At 25.5% G+C, this 20,911-nt stretch overlaps 1 protein-coding gene across 2 annotated transcripts; it reads left to right on the top strand.

The window, feature by feature from the left end:
* Positions 1-10: 10 nt before the first annotated feature.
* On the top strand, positions 11-19,606 carry Rpn6 (regulatory particle non-ATPase 6). 2 transcript variants are annotated; one of them, XM_043056848.3, is made up of 12 exons: positions 11-425; positions 2,912-3,004; positions 4,392-4,516; positions 4,983-5,054; positions 6,787-6,844; positions 7,820-7,931; positions 9,800-10,027; positions 11,157-11,280; positions 12,075-12,200; positions 16,196-16,231; positions 16,763-16,814; positions 19,365-19,606. In XM_043056848.3, exons 1-12 carry the CDS (start codon positions 338-340, stop codon positions 19,505-19,507), a joined length of 1,257 nt encoding a protein of 418 aa, XP_042912782.2. In that variant the 5' UTR covers positions 11-337; the 3' UTR covers positions 19,508-19,606. The 2 variants fall into 2 exon arrangements, with proteins under 2 accessions (XP_042912782.2, XP_042912786.2); XM_043056852.3 differs by lacking the exon at positions 11-425 and adding an exon at positions 556-645.
* The last annotated feature ends 1,305 nt before the right edge of the window (positions 19,607-20,911 follow it).

Raw genomic sequence — 20,911 nt, 5'->3', positions numbered from 1 at the left:
AGAATGCTTTGTAATGTGAAGGATTTAAACGAACGCATATTTATCGGTTCCATACTATATTTACGCATTTTTTATGGAAAGAATAATTTTTAATTTTTAATGGTTAAAAACACACTGATAATTTTTTAAACACTGAAAAACTGAAACATATTCCCTATCTTTTGTTTTTAAGTTTTACTTTAATAAAATTATTTTTTTCAGCATATATTTTGGCTACAGGGCTACTTGTAAAATATAAACAAAACAGTTCGCGTAACGGAGTTATTGTGCGTGAATTGAATTTAATAAAATAAGAGAAAATTTGAAATTCTATTGAACAAAAAGTCTATATTTCAAAATGGCAGGAGCTACTAAAGTTGTCGGAAGATCAGAAAAATTAAAGTCTGTTAAGAAACCAGTGGAGATAGAACAATTAAAGAAGATAGGTAAATGTTCGAATTGTGTTTCTAGAACTATCTGAAGTATTATTCATTTAAATACTTTTGTTCGTGAATAGTTGTAGTGCACATTTTGGTATTAATAATTGATATAAAAATGTTTTTAAATTCCAGATGAAATTATCTATTTATACTTGTCTTGACTGAAAGTAATCCTGGTAGATAAAGGAATCGCAAGAAAATAATTAAAAAATTGGTTCAATGAATAGTAATAAAAGAAAAAAGTTACTTGCTGTTAATCATAAAAAAAGCTGACTCTTCTCTTTCTCTCTTATTTTCTATGGAATTTATTTATGTATTCTATTATGTATAACCTGTTTTTAAAGTACTGAATCAGCATATTTTTGTAGTGGTGACGATAACAATTCCGGTACTCTAAAATAAATGATGAAACCACCTCGAAGAAACTTCAACATAAAATGTCACTGGAAATTTCATTCACGAATTAGGAAACAATAAGAAAAATTACTCAATTTAATTTACTATGAAAATAAATGTGAAGTGATATGAAGTATTTTTTGACCCCATTTCAAGAATTTCGAATGCTCCTTATATAATGCATATAACTCTTTTTGAGTAAAAAATTGGAATTATTTTTTGACAAAGGTTTAATTGTTAACTTGCTCAATACAATACACAAAATAAGATGTCAAGCAAGTTTTTAACTTAAAATTTTGTAAAAAAGAAACCCGAAGTTATAACACTATGCACGAAGTACAGTTTGACAATCTTTAAAACAGTAGAGCCTCGATCAATCGTTTATCATATGATTGTCCATTGTAAACCAGAGAATTTGTATCAATATAAAATATCAAACAATGACTTAAATAAGAAAAGTAAATTGAAAATTATTAAATTTACGAGAAGTAAAAAAAATAAAAAATCATGTAGGTACTTTCATCAACAATAATATTTATGATACAAAAAAAAGATGAATGCATACAATAATTTATTTAAAATATATCATAATTTGTTTGTCTTCTCTTCGCAATTGAAACAAAACATTTATAACAGATGTTCTCTTTTTTTTTTGTAAATTCGAGTGAATACTTACAGTAAGTTACTAATTCTTTCGAAGCCATCTGAAAATTTTGGCACTAGTTGTGGTTTTGTTTCACCCCTTTCATTGCTATCATCGTGTACTTCATCAGTTTTTAAAATCAACAAACCACTTGCTTCAACATTTTCAGTACCTGATTCATAAATATCAAATATAATGTTTAATGTGATTTTCCAAATCCTCATTTTCTTATTCATTATTCGCATTGTGAGTTAGCTACTTATTTTCTTCTCAAAATAAAATGTATTACATTTTATTTGTAAATGCCGGTAAAATTTCTTAACAATAGATGTGAGAATCTTCTAGTTTCAGAACCAATCTTAACTAGTATTAATGTTGTAAGAATAGCATTTGTGATGCGACCAATTAAACAAGATTTTCTGTTCTCTCATATGTATTTGTGGGAGAACAATGGGAACATTGGATCGAGGTTCGACTGTATTAAATTCTGAATTTTTCTTTGAATAAGGTAACCCTAAATCTCTGTATTGCTTTTCGTTCAGCCTTTTTTCTTTTAAGTGGCACAGTAAACAGTATTGATGCCAGCAAAGTAGTATAAAACCAAAAAATTTTCTGCACACACAAATGTTAGGCCAAAAACATGTAGAAGTACGCTGGAATGTCATTGATAAACAAAAATTTCATAGTAAAATGATATTTATTAATTCTTATAAGATATAATTTATTTGTTATATCAACACAATTTGATATTTCAAGTAGAATTAAGAAAATCAGTTAAAATTAGATGGTGTCTCTATTAAAGATTAAAGTAAAACATTTGTTAAAATTAAATGAATTAGTTTCTTCAAAACATTAGCTTTTGCTTTTTTTATTAAGGTTTGGAAAATTTTTATTCCAGAAAAATTTTTTTAATTGAAAAAAGAATGCAAATGCTTTATAATAGATTTTGAGAAAATTGGCTTGACAACCATTTTCTGTCAATTTCTAATGTTATGGACAATAAAATAGAATTCCAAAAAACTGTTAAAATGAAATTTATTTTGGAAAAAAAGAATTTTTGCTTTAAGTTGCATATTTTTCAAAAATATATAATAATCTCAATTTTAAATTTTTTGTCTCTTACATAAATTTTTTTTATTGCACAGCAGAATACACTCTATGTGTGCCTTTAGAGCCTACCATATGATTTCATGTTATTCTATCTCCTGATGGCTGAATGATACAGACCTTAATTTGTTCTTTTTGATACTTCAAAATAATTATTCACTATTATTCTTGCTGACAGTTCTTTCTTGTATTCCTTAATTTGAATTACAACTCTTAATTTACTTATGCAAATGAAATGTTAAAACAGCAAAAGAATCCAACTTTTAAATATAAATTTAAATATCCAGTTCTTATTATTCGTGTTATATATTTTTCTCCATCATTCAAAATTTTGCAATTTTTCCAGTAATCGAACAGAAAAAGGATGAAGAAAATTTGGTCACCGAGCAAAATATCCTAGATCTTGCTCGTCAACTCAGTGAATCTGGTAAAGCTACTGGTATGTATTTATAAAAAAAAAAGAAAAGATTTTAGTTGCAAGTTTGTTCTAGTTTTTTTTTTTGTTATTAAAAATAATTTATTCACCTTTTAGAAAAAAAGTAGATAATTTGTGCTGAAAATAAGATAGAAAGAAATATTAAAAACTGGAAAGAGAGAAAAAAAAGGCACTGTGTGTACTAATATTTTGATTTTTAATAATTTAATGCTTTTATGATTATGACATTCACATCATATATTAAGATGTAATGTAAATGTTTGAGGAGTTAACTTTAAGTATTATTTGGTTTGTGGGGATAATGTTTTCAGTTTCAAAATCAGGTAGAAAATACACCCCAAGTAAAAACACATTATTTTTTTCCCTTCAAAAAATTTAAATTCTTGATCCTCAAAATATCTAGGACAACGATAATCTAGAAAATATGGACCCAACAATTTAGTGAAGTGAGTGATTGTAAGTTGGGCTCTTTAATGTTCATTTTTCTTTTGCGTATTTTGACGTATGTCTCAAGAAATGTTTTAGTAAATCAAATCATAAAGTTAATTTATCCTAAGACAGATAATGCAGAGTAAAATTTGAGATAATTTTTTATTCTTTAATTTATTAAGATTGCAGTTAAAAAATTTTGAAATAGCAGAATAAAATTTTTAAAGATAATTTTTTATTATTTTATTAATATTGTAGTTGAACATTTTTGGGATTGTGTGGTGTACAAATTTTTACTTCATTTTAAGCTATGTAATTTTGAATGGTGAAAGCAAATTTTGAATTCAGTTGGTTTAATAGTTTTGTGAACTGAACTTTTAAAAGTCAATCATTTTAGGGTACTTTTCAGTTAGCCATACACAAGGAAGTTCAATAATTTTTTTATTTTATTTAAATTTTTATATGATTGAAAAATAAATTAAATAAAAAATAAATTATATTTAAAAAAAATAAGTTGACAGATGTCTACATCTTTTGTCGACTCTTAGCTGACTCGCGGCCAACAAAAAAGCACCCATTTTAGACATTGTATAATATTGAAAGTAAGTGACATAATTTCAGTGATGGATTGAAAATAAAGAACTGCTAATCTTTATTAGTGATTGAAATTTTTTCTTTGAGAAAACAAATAGTGAAATATTTAAAAAAAGTTGTTTATTTATTTCACTTTTAAATTTATTTATTTTTGAAAAATATTCTAAATTTGTTTGAGGTAATTTATTATTATTTGAGTTATACAAAACTATTTAAATTTTAAGAATCGATGCATGCCTATCAGCTGAATCCTATCACTGTATAAGCTACTTTAGATGTGTGGTAAACAAAAAAGTTTGAAATCAAATTCTTTAATGTATTTAGTAAATATTTTTTACAACTGTTTCTTTTTTTTTTTCATTTGCAGAGTTGGCGAATCTAATTAAAACAACTAGACCATTTTTGAACCAAATTAGCAAGGCAAAAGCTGCAAAAGTAATTAGAGCGCTTGTTGATTTGTTTCTGGATATGGAAGCTGGCACTGGAATGGAGGTACTTTCTTACGTGATCTATTTTTAATAAAATTATGTTTAAATTAATTTTAATATTCATAAGATTCAAAAAAAAAATTTCATCGGGATGTTTCCATATTGAAGTCTGTTTCAACTAAATTTGCCAAGTGCCAGTGATGTTTCTTTGTGCTGGCAATAAATTTTATATATATATTGGCTTGCCTGGCATTAGCTGTGAGTAAGCCTAATTTTGTGATTTTTTTTTTTCAGTTTCTCTTATATCGTTGCCCTGTTGTATCTAAAATTTTATGACTATTTTGTCATGCTTACAGATACAAAAATCTTCATTTTATTTTGTTTATAGATATTCATTTCATTATTTAATCGGAAAATTTTCTTTCCCCTAATTTTGGAAATATTTTTGAAGTCTCATTCAATTTGCAGTTCATTTTATGTTTTTAAAGATTGTAATTAAATAATATCTTTGTAATATCTCAAATTTATAGGTGGATCTATGTTTAGAATGTATTGAGTGGGCAAAACAGGAGAAAAGGACCTTTTTAAGGCAATCATTAGAGGTATTTTGTGTTTTAATATTTATTTCATTGTATTTTAAAATTAAATTTAAATTAAAACTATAATGAATGCAATGTATAAAATAAAAATTTTTTTTTTCTTTTCAAATGTAGTTAAAATTTATGTAAAAGTGATATTTTGAATTTATTTTCTGATAATAATTATTGTTTGTTCTAAAGTTTTTTAATATTAACATCAATAGCATGGTCACTGTGAACTTATATTTTTGAGAGGGGAAAATTCCATTTTGCCGAATAAAATTTCGAATTTGCTGAATCATAAATAAGCCCAGGCAATTATATTTACATATAATAAAGAAGCATCAAGAGCAACTTTAAAGAAGTATAAGTTATAAATAACATAGATTTATGTAATATAGTTTTTGAGTGAGAGTGAGAACAATAATATAAGAAATGCTCGTCAAAAATTTTCTGAAACAGTGGTGACCCCCCAGTAATTTTGTTTAATATAGAGATAATATAAAAATAATGCTTTGGCAAGTTAAACTTTATGTCATTTGCGCAGTCTTTTAACCATAGAAATATATATGTATTTAAAAATGAAGATAAGGCTCTTCAGTATGCAGTTAAATTAATTATTTTTTTCATTTTTGTGCAAAATTTTCTTATATTACTAACCAAACTGTATTTACCGAATCACTGTTACATTTTTAAATTTTTCTTTTTCTTTGAGTTTTGAAGATGAGCTAGGCGTTATATACAATTTAATTTTTGAGAAAACTGGCTCATTTGTATTTCGAAATTAGAGCTCCATAACGAGTTGATTGAAAAATGGGCTTTTGGATGTGGAATGTTGTCAATGTGGAAGGAGGGAATAATATTTGTTGAGGAAGATATAAGAATGGTGAAATGGAAGCATGAAATGATAATTGTGCAATTTTTTTTCCTTTGCTATTTAAAAATGTATTTTTTGAAGGATAATACTGATAATAAGACTAATTTCTTTTATGTTTGATTAAGGATAATATTAATTTAAATTAAATATCAACATGGTAATTATATTATTTGATAGATTACTGTGAAATCTTGTCATCTCCCATCCCTTTTGTCACGAATCAAAAGTTTTGATACTTTCTATTCTATGTCAGTTTAATCATTTTCTGTGAGATTGTCTTTCTTGTAATGTAAATTATTAAACTGGTGAATATTAATTTACTTGTAAAATATTGGAGGTGAAATATTAAAATACAAGTAATATCTTATTTTTGTGGTCTCGCAAATAATTATAATTGTTTTAAGTGGATTAATAAAAGTTTATGTTAGGAAATGCTTATTTTAATTTTAAAAAAAACAACAGCATAATTCTCGGACAAAGTATTCCTTGTGTAAAAAATGAAATATTTCCTCCCATTTTTGTAAAAAGGAAGCAAAATTTGTAATCTGTGTATGTGTTAAACAATTTTCCTTCTTAATACTATAATTATCAGAATAGTAGCCTCTTTTGATATTAGTATTATTTAGTTAAAACTTTCATTGGTAAGTTCTAACCAATTATTATTAATTATTTTAATACCGACTTTTTAATGTTAATGTTTAATTTTTTATAAAATTATTTCTTTGCTATTTTTCATGTTTCTGTTATTTATAATTTGAATATGAATTTATATGCAATTCAAAGTCTAATTTTTTTTAAAAATTCATAGCATATTTAAAGTATTGTTTTTATTTTAATTGATAAATAGATTAATATTTCATAAATTTTTTATATTTTTAGGCTAGATTAATTGGTCTATATTATGACTCCGAGAAGTATGCTGATGCTTTACAGTTGGGTGAGTTTATAAAATTTAGACTTTTGGGAGCTTAATTGTTAGATGACCAATTTATAATTGAAACAATTAGGCTATCAGAGAAAGTTAATATATACGTATGTGTTTATATATACCTGGTAGCTGAATTTTCATAGTGAATCTGTTGCAATATCTTCATAAATTTGAATTAGTCTGCAACCTCAAGTGAGTCAGATAGATATAATTATTGCAAAATTTCAGTTTTATCTGACATATATTTATCTAAGATATATAACAAAATTTGAAAATATTACTTCGTTATGAATGAAAATTTTATGATGTTCAAATTTAAGTTGAAATTTATACAATACTAAAAAAATGAAATCCCATGATCAAGTAAATAATTCATAGCCTATCATAGGATATCTGAAAAAAATTCTTTACTTTTTGTTCTTTGCATTTTGTTTTTTACGTTTAAAGATGTTTTTCAAAGGAGTCTCAGTAATTTTTCTCTATTTTTTTATTAGTTTTTTTAAAAGGAAAAAGAAAACTTGAATGAAAAATGCAGATGTTGTAATAATCTAATTGTTAATTGACTAACTTGTAGGAGAAAGGAGAAAATTGATTGATATTTATAGTTTATACCTTTTTTTTATGTCATTTCAGTTAATGATCAGTTATATATTTTGCTTTCACTATTCTAATTTCTTTGAAATTATATTACAAATTTTTTTATTATTACTCTTCCACTTTAATGATGTAAAACAATGACTGAAAAAAAAATTTAATGACTAATATCCTGATTTAATTAGTTTATTACAATTTCTATTTGACTACAATTTCTAGAAGGTTGTTATTGCCTCTTTTTTCCGTTAATTTCTTATCTATGGATTGCCTCCCTATTGTTATGTAGTGTAACTATTATTATTTTGGTTGATCTAAAAAAAAAATTGGTTGTAATAAATAGGAAATAAATTGTTTTCATTGGTTGTAATTGGAAATAATTTGTGATGGTAGGGAGCAGTTTGCTGAAAGAATTGAAAAAGATGGATGATAAGAACCTATTAGTTGAAGTTCAGCTGTTAGAGAGCAAAGTCTACCATGCCTTGAGTAATTTACCCAAATCCAGGTATTTGACAACTTTTATTTTCGCATTAATACAATTTGTGAACTTTTGTACCCCTAAATAACTTTAAAATTTGGGAGGTCAACTTATAAACTGTTAACGACTTTTTTACAAAGGCAATATAAAATTTTGTCAGGAAACTTTTTGCTTATCATCGTAAGGGTTTCATTTTACAAGGGGTTTAAGTTTGTCTTCCTCTTCTGAGTTCCATAAAATATTATTTTTGATACTATTCAACGAATCGGCAATACTACATTTCTTAAAATATTAAAGAGTTCCTATTATTTTAGCTATTAATTATATTTTATAATGATATGTGGGTGAAAAAATCTGTGATTATTTCTTTAAGTTATTAATAATTATGTCGTTTTTATTTTTCAATGACAGAGTTTTGTGTTTGACTATAAAATTGTTTTTAACAAATGGGAATTCATGGGTCAACTTAAAGTATAAAAAATTTTATAATACCATTACCTGACTAATCTTTAGTTGAATTCCTTGGTGTTTCAGAAAAGCTGTGTTATTTTTTATTTCTAAGTCTAATAGTTGAGGTGATTTTTTTTAATTTTAAAAATGCAAGAAGTTGCTTAAAAATTATATTTTATGCTTTTGTGAGCTCATATATCGTCCTAGGAGTTAAAAAAGTGGTATCGCTAACACAATAAAAATCTCCCTCAATATTTAGAAATCTCTCAAAATCCCCCTCAGTATTTCAGACAAATAAAGAAAATTTTCTTGAATTATTATTGATTTAAATTTCTTAAAGTTAAAAATGAAGGAAGGGATAAAGATCATTAATCTTTTTGCTAGTATTTAGCTTATTTTAGGAAATTTTTTTTCTCATGCATAAAATTATTGAGATTTTGCCCCCCTCAAAAATTTGGCCCCTGTGACGCCCATGATACAAGAATTTTAATTTTGCAAACTTTTTAACTGTTCAATATGTTCTAGAAAATTAAAAATGAGTTTGAAAGTAACATTAGTAATTACAAGGTGTCTTATTAATATTGGTTCAAGCTTTAAGAAAAGGTAGGGTGCATAATAAGGATTGAGAATTGCGTGGCAATCTACAGCCAGAAATATCATCTTAGGACGCTAGAGGCATTTTTGTACTATGTTCATGTACCTTTGAACTGGTACATTTATTTATTGAAGTAACTTTGATTTTATAGTTTTATGTTTTCTATTGATTATTGTCAAAAATTGTATTCAAGTTGGCTTAGAAGTAGCTTTTACTTACGGAACGTAATCTAATTATTTTGCTACTAAATTGCGAGTTAAATAAGTCGTCAAATCTTTACTTATGTTTCAAAGCTAATTTGGTGCAGGCCTATATTGTTACAAAATAACTACAAACCTCGTCTTTGATCTATTAGTAAGTTCAGATTGTTATGCACTCTTATTTTGAAATAACCAATTTTTTTAATTGTCAGTTTTATTTAATCAAAGTAAACCCATATCAATGGGTTGAATGTATACAGTGCAATGTAATTTCAGTTCAAAATACGACTAAGCCAAAAAATATGACTAGGCCAAAGAAGCAGTTGGACTTAACATTTAAAATTTTATTTTTTAATTGTCATTAAATTTTTAATGAAATGTTTTACTCATGTACTAAAAAACACATTTTTGTGATAAATAATAATCACTAATACTTTTTATTTTACTTGGCTAAATTTTATATGAATTTTTAAAAATGGGCTTAAGTAAAAAATATCTGATGCAGTATTATGCAGTATTTTTTTTCAATGATTCATCTTATATTCTTTATTACATTGTTTTTATTTTTGTCTATTAAACATCATTCCCATTATGGTGACTCACATTTACACTACATTTGTATACAATATTTGATGTTTCTTCTGCGACAGGGCCGCATTGACCTCAGCAAGAACAACCGCAAATGGGATTTACTGCCCACCCAAATTGCAAGCAGCTCTAGATTTGCAGTCTGGAATTCTTCATGCAGCTGATGAAAAAGATTTTAAAACAGCCTACTCCTATTATTACGAAGCTTTTGAGGGATATGACTCGGTGGATAATCCGAAGGCTGTGGTGGCTTTGAAGTACATGCTTTTGGCCAAAATTATGTTGAATCTGTAAGTATTGTGTAAGTAATTTGCTGCTTTCAATCTGCATGAACTCTTAATGGGCCTCTCATAAATTTTTATTGTTTCTGTAAGATAAGAGTCAAAAGTGATTTTTCTTTTTTTGTATCGCAAGGGAAAGGAATGTTGCAAAAATGTCAGAACTTAATAAATATAGTGATGAACAGTGATTTTTAGGCAGTTCTCTTATATTTTTTTTTAGGAATTTAATTTCTATTTGCCTAATTCCATTCCATGAAGATAAAGTCTAATTCGAAAATTTTTCTTCTTCTTATTTCTATGTAAAAGAATTGTCTTGTGGCAATGTTTATATTTTGAAAGAAGTGTTGACTACCATCCCTTTTATTATATCATCTTTTATACCTCCTCTCTACTACAGTCCACTATATAACATGCTATAATAAAAAGAAATTCTTGGAAGACATATATTATATTTGTCTCTTAGGCAGATCTAGATCCCTAACTGATTAAAAAAAATCAAAAAGGCAAAGTAAAAAATTAAAAGGGGACAGTTAAAAATTTACTTTTGATTTATTTTTATAAAAACTTTATTAATGCAAAAACTAAAAAAATGTTTAGGGGATTTGTAGACATTTCTTGGCTTTATATATGAAACTAATCATTCAATCATCAACCATTTAATAGAAATTGATGTTAAATTTCAAAAAAATATAGTCCCCTTTTAAGAAATTTCTGTGGCTTATGTTTAATTCAGTGGGAGAATAAGTTTCAACTCTAGTAAGGTCAATTATTTGCTTTTTTTAAACTAGTTAGTGTTAGACATTTTTCTGTCTGAAAAAATATAAGGGATTCTTTTGCATAGTATTTAAATTCTTTAACTGAAATTTAGTACCTCAAATTAAATTTATAGGAGGTGTCAAGCAGAATTTTAAGACATTTAAAACATTTTAGTTTAATTGCAACTTTTTTGTTAGATATAAAAAAAAATTATATTTCCAACTGCACAATATAAGGAAGGTTTCAAGAGTAATTGAAATACATATTTGTATTTCGATTTTTTATGAATTAATTGTGGTTTTTTTAAGAAAAAATGGAAACAAAGTTTTATTTTAAATTAAATTTTATTTTAAAATTTTATTATATTAAAATTTTATTTTAGTTCTGATGAAGTGAATGCCATTGTTATGGGAAAATTAGCTTTGAAGTATGCTGGTCCAAACATTGATGCAATGAAAGCGATTGCAGCATCTAGTCGTAAGAGATCAATGGAGGATTTTAAAAAGGTGTGTTGCTTTGATATTTTTAGTGCTCAATTTTTTTGAGAGCTCTGTCATTTCTTTTAAATTATCAAAATCAAATTAATATTTTGTGCATGAGCTTTCTAAAAGAATGTATTGTTAGTTGGAATAATTATTTTTTTTTTTAATGTAAAAAGACATGTTTTGATAGAAATAAACTTACAATGTTCAATTATGATAAATTTATGTTCTATATTTATATTACTGCTCTATATCTTGTTATTTGTATAGTCTTTATATGTAAGTCTTGATGTAAGACATTTTTTAATGAAAAAAGATGTTTTTTAAATAGTTTCCTGAGGTATTTCTGAACAAAAACCACAATAATTGATCTTTGTTGCTTCTCTGCAACAAATTTTTTAAAAAGAAAATGTTATTAAAAATAGATTTCACTTATTTGGTCACAACTAAATATCAATTATAATTAATTGACATTAATTTAGTTGTTTGTATTAAGTGTGAGTGTGTGTTTGGAATTAATTTTTTATCTACAAATGTTTTTTTTTTTTGCCTAATGTTCGTGTGAAAAGAAAAAATTCAAGCAATGAAAAGTAATTTTTTTTATTTAATTGATATTTTATTTAATTAGTAGAATTTGTGAAAAGAAAAAATTCAGTGAAAAAATTGTGTGAAAAGAAAAAATTCAAACAGTGAAAATTAATTTTTTTTATTTAATTGATATTTTATTTAATTAGTAGAATTTTCTTTACTGTATATTTATAACTGTATTAAAGACTTACAGAGCTCAATGTAAAAAAAAATTGTTTCTTTTTCTTCAGGCCCTTGTAAAATATAAGTCTGAACTTGTTGACGATCCTATAATTAAATCCCATTTGAATACTCTGTATGACACAATGCTTGAACAAAATTTGTGTCGAATCATTGAGCCTTACTCTAGGATTCAGGTGAGAATGTCTTAAGTATGCTTCTGCTTTTTATGTTATACAAAATGTATCAAAGAATTCTTTAGGCTGGATTTTTAAAACAAAATGGAAATCACTGCATTCTATTTGGTATTTTTTTTTAAAGTAAAAATTAGCTCTTCTATTTTTTAATATTTTGTACTAGTACCAATATTCTAATTCAATATGCATCCTTCTTCTCAAAGCATGTGTCTAATCTATTTACTAAGGATGTTTTGTGATGACTATCTTAAAAATTTAAGTAAGAAAAAAAAATATGTGAAGGATTACTAATTAATATTTAAGTGAGGAAAAAGAATTGCTCAATCATAATAATTTGAAAATTTATTATCGTAAAAAGTTTATCCTTCTTTGGGTACTCTAACATATTCACTTTCCACTTTTTGAAACCATCTTTCAACCTCCTCAAATAAACAACTCAAATTAACTCAACAAATCTAGAACTTCATCTAACCTCTGAACGAAGTATTGTGAACATTGTTATATTAATTTTGAGAAACAATATTTCCTCTGAATGCTGTCTCTCTGTGGAATACATGAATTGTTAGTGTATTATTAAAGATTATGATCCAAACTTTCAAATAGTAATTGTATTAAAACAATGACAGTAATCCTTTGTGATAAAATTAAAATTGATCAAAAATATTTAAAAATCACAAAGTAAAATTTTTATTTAAACTTAATTGAAGTTTGCTGTTACTTGGGAACACCTTCATCAGTAGGATAAATGGCGCAAATGGCAAAACACAGATGACATAATTTGATGCAGAGTGCGTAACATTTTAAAAAAAGTGCTTATTTTTGATTTATGTTTTTTTTAAAGCCCTTAAAGGTGTTTTTTTTTTTATTTGGAGTTTCTTAACAGGGCTTTTTTTTCTATCTTAAAAAGAGATATTTTTTCCTTTGCCATGTTGATTACTGTTCTGAATTACAAAAAATGCCTGATTTACAGAATTTTCTCTGCAATATTTATCAGAGAGTAGTTATTTTATCATTATTAAAGTTTTGAAAATATTTGGAATTTTATTGATTTTATGTTTATAAATTAAGAACTTTAAACAACAGAAAAAATAATTTTTATTACTTCACAAATCCTTATTATGAATTTTTTTTGTTTTTTGGAAAGTGATTAAAATTTTTTCTTGAGTGCTTAAAAAGTACTTAAAAGATTCTTATTTTTTGTTGAAAAGTCTGGCTATGTACAATATATATAGTGTACTATATCCTCTATTGAATTATATTATCTTTGTTTTGCAATTCCTGTCATTTATCCTAATGTCGAAGGTGTGCCTATATGACACAGAAGCATGATTGAGTTTTAAGATTTTTTTTTTCACTATTTGTCATTTTTAAACATTGTTTTTAATGAATTTCAATAATTGTATTCACTCAAAACTTGCTTTATCTACAGTAATCAAAAGATCTTTTTGAATAACAAAAATGGGTTTTATTAAAAAAGTAATTGATTTAAATTCAATTTAATTATGGGGATTTCTTCATAAATATAAAAATAAAGTTTGCACTATATGCATATTGATTTAAAAAGATAAATGGTAGCTTTGAAACAAAATGTTTTGAAATTAATGTTTTTAAAAGAAAATTAGCAAGCTTCAATTTATTCCTCTTTATGTATAATTCATACTTTATGTATAATACATAGATATTAACAATACTTCCATTAATATTGAATTGGTTCTTGATATTGAAAGCTTTGATTATGATCTTTCAAAATATGCTAAACTTTTTGACACATTTAAAGTTTTATATGGTAGATATTCTGTAAAAAATAAATAAAGTTATATCGCATCTATGAAATTGATATAGCAGCAATACTTAGTCCACTTTTTGTATATCCAATAGTTCAGTCTGGAGGTCAGTTGAAACCCTGGGGCCTTTAATGTTATTTAAACTTCTTGCACTTTCTGAAACAAATTTGCAAAAAACTGAAAAATATTACAAATTATTTATAAAACTTAATCATGCAAATAAGCGAATTAGAATTAATAATTATTTCCATATTAATGAAATTATATATCATGTTATAAAAGTTGATATAAAATAATAATTAACTATAGATATTAGATAATAATAATTGTGAGATGCTAACATTTGTAAATCCTATTAAACAGTGTAATTTTAAATGATAAAATTTAAAATTTGAATGTACAAAATGGGTTTAACTACTTTCTGTTGTATGTAAGTTCAAAAACTTTCTATTTGTGAATATTCATTTCTCAGGAACTAATCAATTGAATTTTAACTAACTTTATAATTAGGCATTTAATATTTTGTAAAATAATATTTTGCTGCATGAAATTAGTTTTACTTATTTCTAATCAAACTTTAACAAGTACTTCTCAAGTTTTTTTTAAAAGCACAAACAGAATTTTTAATTTGAACTTTAAATACATGAAAAAAGCTTCTTAATAAAGGGAAATTTAGTTTTTTATAAATTAAATTATAGTATCCTATATGTAAGCCCCTCAAGCCATTAGCATTTCACTTTAGTATGTTCCAATCTAATCCACAAATAAAAAGTTATTCGTGGAGTAATGTTCTTATTATCTGCACAGTACACACATGTTCAGCACAAAGCATTTTCTTTTTTTGTCGTTTTCTAGAGAAAAGGTAGATATAGAAGAAATTTTTGAACTTCTTACCTTATACATGTGCCAAATATTAAAAGAAATAAGCCTAACCTTTTCATATGTAATACTAGGTGCAACAAAAAACCTTGGACAAAGTTATTGTATCATAGAATAGAAGTTAACTAGTTTCTTTTTAGTTTGTTCATTTCTTTTCATCTACCACTTTAATTAAAAAATATTTTATAATATACAGGGTATTCGCGCACCTGAAAAATCGTGGAAAGTCACGAATTTCGGTATTGAACAAAATTTTTCGTGAAATGTTATGATTTTAACTATTTTTAAAAAAAAAATCAAGAAAAGTCATGGATTTAGGTCACCGAAAAATCTAATTTTGTAAAATGGAATCTACCCCCTAGTGTTCCGAGTATCTGTATTTGTAACAAAATCCTCACTCAGTCATATTTGATTAAGATATAAAATGTTTTTTATTGTGTTCTTTAAAAATTATGGTGTTTTTTCAAAAAATGAAAGAAAAAACATTTCTAGAGCGAATTATCTTTTAAAATTCTGTGATTTCAGAATTTTTATTATTGTTAATTTTTTTACTTTATAAATTTAAAATTTTAGCTGAAGCAAGCCAGTCATTGGCGAATTTTTTTATCCTGAAATGGGAACAGAAAAATCAGGAGTATTTTTTTCCTTTTCGATGAACAAGAAAAGTATCTTTAGAATGTAATTCTGCAGAAAAAAAGAAAAAAAAAATTATTTGCTTTTATATTTTTTTCAGCTATTTTATTGCTCCAACTCTTCTTTACTCTGTTTTTTAAATTTGAAATCTATAAATATGAAGATGCAGAGTATAACAGTTTTGGTTATACCTATCATTTCAGTGAAATGTTATTATAATGCTTTTTTAAATTTTTGTTTTTCTGTCAGAGATAATAGTAACTTCGTTAAGTCATGAAACATTCCTGGAATTAGTCATGGTAAGTCACGAATTTGAAAATCTAAAATGTAGCAGATACCCTGAATATATCTTTTAGTTTAAGTATTGTTTTTGTGGATTTTTTACAATTTCAAGCAAGCTTTTTTTTTGTTATTTAAGGGTTGTTTCATTCGGAAAACAACAGTGTGAAATCGTTTATTTGTTCTGTACACTATTGTGCAAAAGCTTTAATTTTCTAAAGTTAAAGTCTTGTGGCCTATTTCTGAAAATTTAAATAAGCGTTTTTGTCTCTGCATCGCTGCAAAAGGTGGCCACTTTGAAACTACTTTTTTTGTCACACCCTGTAGTTACATTTACACATTTTGCTATTTAATTCTATTTTGTTTGGTTGTATCAGTTACTTTTACTTCCTACTCACATTGGCGTTAATTATTTTTCAGGTTCAACATATAGCAAAGATCATCAATTTACCTTTGGTAGGTTGTCCTTTTATTTTTAAAAAAAAATTTTTTTTTGTAAGAATTTTTCTTTTCTAGTTTTACAGAACAGTTTTTTAGTTGTTGGTTATCTTTAAAACTATTATAAAATCTTATATTGTCTGAACGAATACTATTCATTCTTTTATGCAGTGAAATTGGTTCATGTAAATGAATGTCATTTAACTTAATCTTAGTAATTGTTTTAGTTTTTTATTTCAGTTTTGGCAGATTGGTAATATTTTGAAAAATCTCATAAGTAAAATAATTAGTAATTTTTTATTTGTATGAAAATATCAACTTTAATTGAAAAAGAAAGTTGTTTTCAATTATTACTGATTAGACATTGGAATAAATTTTATACTTATACTGAGCCTGTGTATCTTAAAAGATTTTTTTAAGACCCAGTTTCTTTTATACTACTCTATTTTTTTTTTGTATGAATTTATGTATTAGAAATCATCCTCAATTTAAAAATTGTGATTTATTTTTGAATACCTAACTCATTACTTTTTTTATAAATTTTTTTAGGAGCATATTGAAAAAAAGCTGTCTCAAATGATATTGGATAAAAAATGTAACGGTAAGTAAAAATGTTGTATTAATTCATATTTACCAAATAAAAATTTTTTATTAAAAAAGCGTTCTCATGTACAGCTTTAATACTATTTGAAGAATATAAGACTAGTATTGTTCCATTTTTGTTTAAATTAAAAGTCAAATTATATCAAAAAACAAATCTGGAAATTTGAGAACTTATTTGTTTATAAATATTAGTCATTTGTAAAGTGAGGAAAAAATGTAAAGTATCTGTTTTAAAAAATATTAAAGACTTTTTTATTTGTTAAGTTAATTTTTAAAAAAAATTCAGGTAATTAAAATTTTTGATATTGTGCAACTGCATACGTAAAATAAGATTTTTAAGAGTTACTTCGATATAACATTAAAACACACTTACTTTCTTTGTCTGTACTTCGTATACAGCGTGCGGTCAACAATGACTTATTCAATAACTCCTGTAAATATTAGAACTACATATCCATTTAAAGTTTCAAAATAACTACCATCAGTTGTAATGGACTTCTATACAATGTTGTAAAAGTTTCAAAAACAATTTTTGAAATTCTATTTTAAAATGTTTTTCTATTTTGGCGTCCTTAATGCCATAGATAGTTTTCAACCTTCTTACTTAAGGAAATTTTTCAGCTTTGGAAACAAAGAATTTTATAGAGATTTGTCCAACCAGTGAAATGTGTAACAGAATAATTCCCACTGCCTTCAAAACTCAAAAGATTGCTCACTAAACTAAAAAAAAATTGCTAATTGATTTTTGGATATCAAGATAATAAGAAAACCCCTAAGTCAGAAACAGAGGTCAACAATATGCAGCTAGACGTGTATTTCAAGCATCAGATTTGAATTTCATCCCTTAAAAATTTTACCGGAAGTGAAAATATTCCCCGTTACTTTAGTTTAAATTGCTCTAATTTGAGCTAATGAGACCCTTTTCATGTATCCTAAATTAAGGAGACATGGTTATTGTTCTAACACTGCTAATAACTACAGCTACTTGTAGAAAAGATGTTATGCAACTCAAATAAGAATTAATTCTAAAAAGTGAGCTTTTCTTGGGCCTTTCCAAATTGTCTTAAGAAAGATACCTTTTTATGTTACCAATGAAGGTGTCAATTGTGGCATGAGTTTAAAATACACTGAAAAATTATGTTTAATAAATTAAAAAAATTTTTTTTTTGAAGCCTCAGTGTAATCATCCTGAAGTGTTAAAAAAATAAAGAAAGAAATAAATAAATCAAAATAAAGAAATAAGAATAATGGTTCTGGTTAAATATTCAATCAAAAGTTTTAGAATGTTTAATTTGCATAATTAACATTTTTGTCATAGTATATTGTATGGCAGTGAAACATAGTTTCAATTCAGAAGTTCACTCCTCTATTTAAGTTGCACTCTTCAAAAATTAGTAGAGGAGGGAATTACTCTATGAAAATTCTATTTTGGAAAATACTGATCAGATTTAAGCAGTATTCTGAATAAGATCCTTAAAAGGGCGATATACTGTGAAAGAAACTTTTCATCACATTTCATTTTTGTTTCATCTCCCTAACTAATTTAAACTTTAGAAAAAGTACGTTCAGGCAAAACTAAAATGAGCTATAAAGTTTCAATTGCTGATATTTTTTTTAAATATAAATATCAAAATGCAAACAATTTATTGGAAAAAATCTTCTCCATTATGTAATTCTAATTTATCCTCTAATAATTTGTTTCAATATGATGTTTTGAAAATTTCCTTTCAGTATTTAAAACTTCGTGGCTTTTTCTAGGTTTGTCTAAACTCACTTTTTCTTACTTTAAATTACTTATGAAAGTGAAAGAGAATTTTCAATGGAATGTTTCTCCCATGGTGTAGAGTCCTGTTAAAAGTTGATTCTGTAACTTATACAAGTACATGCCAGCATGTGAAATTTACTTCAAAATATATTGAATGCGTATGTTAATTCGCATAATAATGTCAGTCCTGAAAATTAATAACTGCATCTTGTATAAACATTACTTTGGTACTAATAGTAATTATTCTTTCAATATATATAACATTATTTTTAGAACTGATTCATAAATATGTAGTTTCAGCTCTAACGACATGTTATTTGTATAACTGTTCAGAAAATAAAACTGTTGTCTTAGAAGAAAATAGACCCTTCAGAAAAATCTTTTCATAAAAACGGACCTTTCACAAAATAATTTTTCTTTTAATGGGACCCTTCACAAATTTGTTTATCTTCATTATTGTTTTGTTAATCGAATAAATCCTTCCTGGGGGGGGGGGGGGAGAAAGACGGTTCCAGATAAACTAAGTTTCCCTAAGTTTAATTTCCACATGTAGTAATCTAAGAAAATATTTCTGCTTTTACAAACATTCATTAAATTAATTAATAGTATGTTAATTAATAGTAATAACACATTAAAAGTGATAAATTACTAAGTTGCGTTATTTAAAATATGTCAATTGAAATTATTAAAAATGTGAGTGATTTTGTTTCTATTACTGATGTGAGTGATTTTGTTGTCTATAAGAACATTATTATCAATTTATGTTTTTTGTTTTCTTTGTAGGTATATTAGATCAGGGTGAGGGAGTTCTGATTATATTTGAAGATACTGCTGTAAATAAAACATATGATAGTGCTTTACAGACAATACAAAGTTTAGGAAAAGTTGTAGATGCATTGTACCAGAAAGTTACCAAAATTTCTTAATACTAGTTAAGAGTCCGAATTTGTTTATATTATTCTGTTTAATTTTTGTGGAAATTTACTGTATTAAAAAATTCTTGTATTAAATGCATATTTTCAGAACTTCATTGAATTATTAAAAATTATCCAATTACAGAACACACATTAAAAAAAATTGAAAAATTGAAAAATTTTTTGAAAAAGTTGTAAAGTTACTTTATTATCATGTACTAAATCAAACTTGGAAAGATAAAAAAAAGTCTTTCTGTGCACCTGTGCCGCATTATGAACAGAATGTAAAAAAAGTTTAGAAGCGGTAAAATATCTCGAGAAATATGCATTGGATTCAATATTTTGTTAAAAATACTCTCCAATGATGCAAAACTCGACATTCCACCCGCCAGGGGTGCGATTGGGGTAACTTTGAAATCTTAAATATAAGCCCCTATTTTTTATTGCTGATTCTGATTATTCGCGCTATAACTGAGAAAATTAAAATGGTATCTCAAAATCCATTAGATTAAAAAAAAATATATTAAAAATTGAAACAAATTAAGTTTAATTGAAAATTATTAAGTTTATAAAAATTGAATAGATAAGTTTAAAATGTTTCTGAAATTTCTTTTTCAAAAAAGTCTATGTTTAAAAAGTAATGATTATGATGCCTGTTTTTAAGAAAATGTTGAACTGAAATTTATTTTAATTATTCACAAGTTTTTTTCTTCATGCTTCTGACTATTAACTTTTTACTTGATAATTTAAGAAAATCGTGTTTTCTTATTATTATTTTCACATTTAAGTTCACATTTCGAGCATAATGAAATACATATTGATATAAACTGTTCAAGAGTCTTACTGGTTTTGAAAATTCGTAAAAAGTTCTTGATTCTTAGAGGAAGTTGACAGATGAACTGTAGATTGTTGAATTATTTTTGCTCTTAGGTTATTGATAGGATAATCTATATTAACATTACCCCAAAAGGTGATTGATGTAAGTTCAGTTAAAAAATAAAAAAAACAATGTTCTAAATTTTTTAAAATTAAAATAAAAAATAATATATCGATGTTTTTATTTTGAAATCAGATTTTTTCTGCAATTATTTTGAAAAATATCACAATATAGAAGGTTTTTAGCGCTTTTAAATTTTATCAGATTTTTCTAGAAACAATATAATTACAATAAATGTATATTTATTGTAATTATATTGTTTAATGTTTTCTAGAAACAATATAATATACAATAAATGAGTACTAACATTATTATGCATTTAATAAATGTTTTACTTATGGCTGATTTTACAAACTTTAGCCTCTGTTTGTATACATTTAGTTTAAAAATTGTATAAACAATGCAAAAAACAAAAAATTTATTAATAATATGCCAAAATTATTTTCTTAAAACATTTCTTGCATCAGTAGCAACTTTGG

The sequence above is a fragment of the Parasteatoda tepidariorum genome, chromosome 1 (genome assembly GCF_982258835.1).
Source record: "Parasteatoda tepidariorum strain Cologne lab strain chromosome 1, Ptep-v5.0, whole genome shotgun sequence".
Lineage (NCBI taxonomy): Eukaryota > Metazoa > Arthropoda > Arachnida > Araneae > Theridiidae > Parasteatoda > Parasteatoda tepidariorum.
The sequence above is the reverse complement of the archived record's forward strand: the minus strand, read 5'-3'. Positions and strand labels throughout refer to the sequence as shown.

Coding starts and splice junctions, on each gene's coding strand:
- Rpn6 (XM_043056848.3), top strand. CDS start 338: ATGGCAGGAGCTACTAAAGTTGTCGGAAGATCAGAAAAATTAAAGTCT. Junction 4,517..4,982: donor AAGCTGGCACTGGAATGGAG/GTACTTTCTTAC, acceptor TCAAATTTATAG/GTGGATCTATGTTTAGAATG. Junction 10,028..11,156: donor GCCAAAATTATGTTGAATCT/GTAAGTATTGTG, acceptor ATTTTATTTTAG/TTCTGATGAAGTGAATGCCA.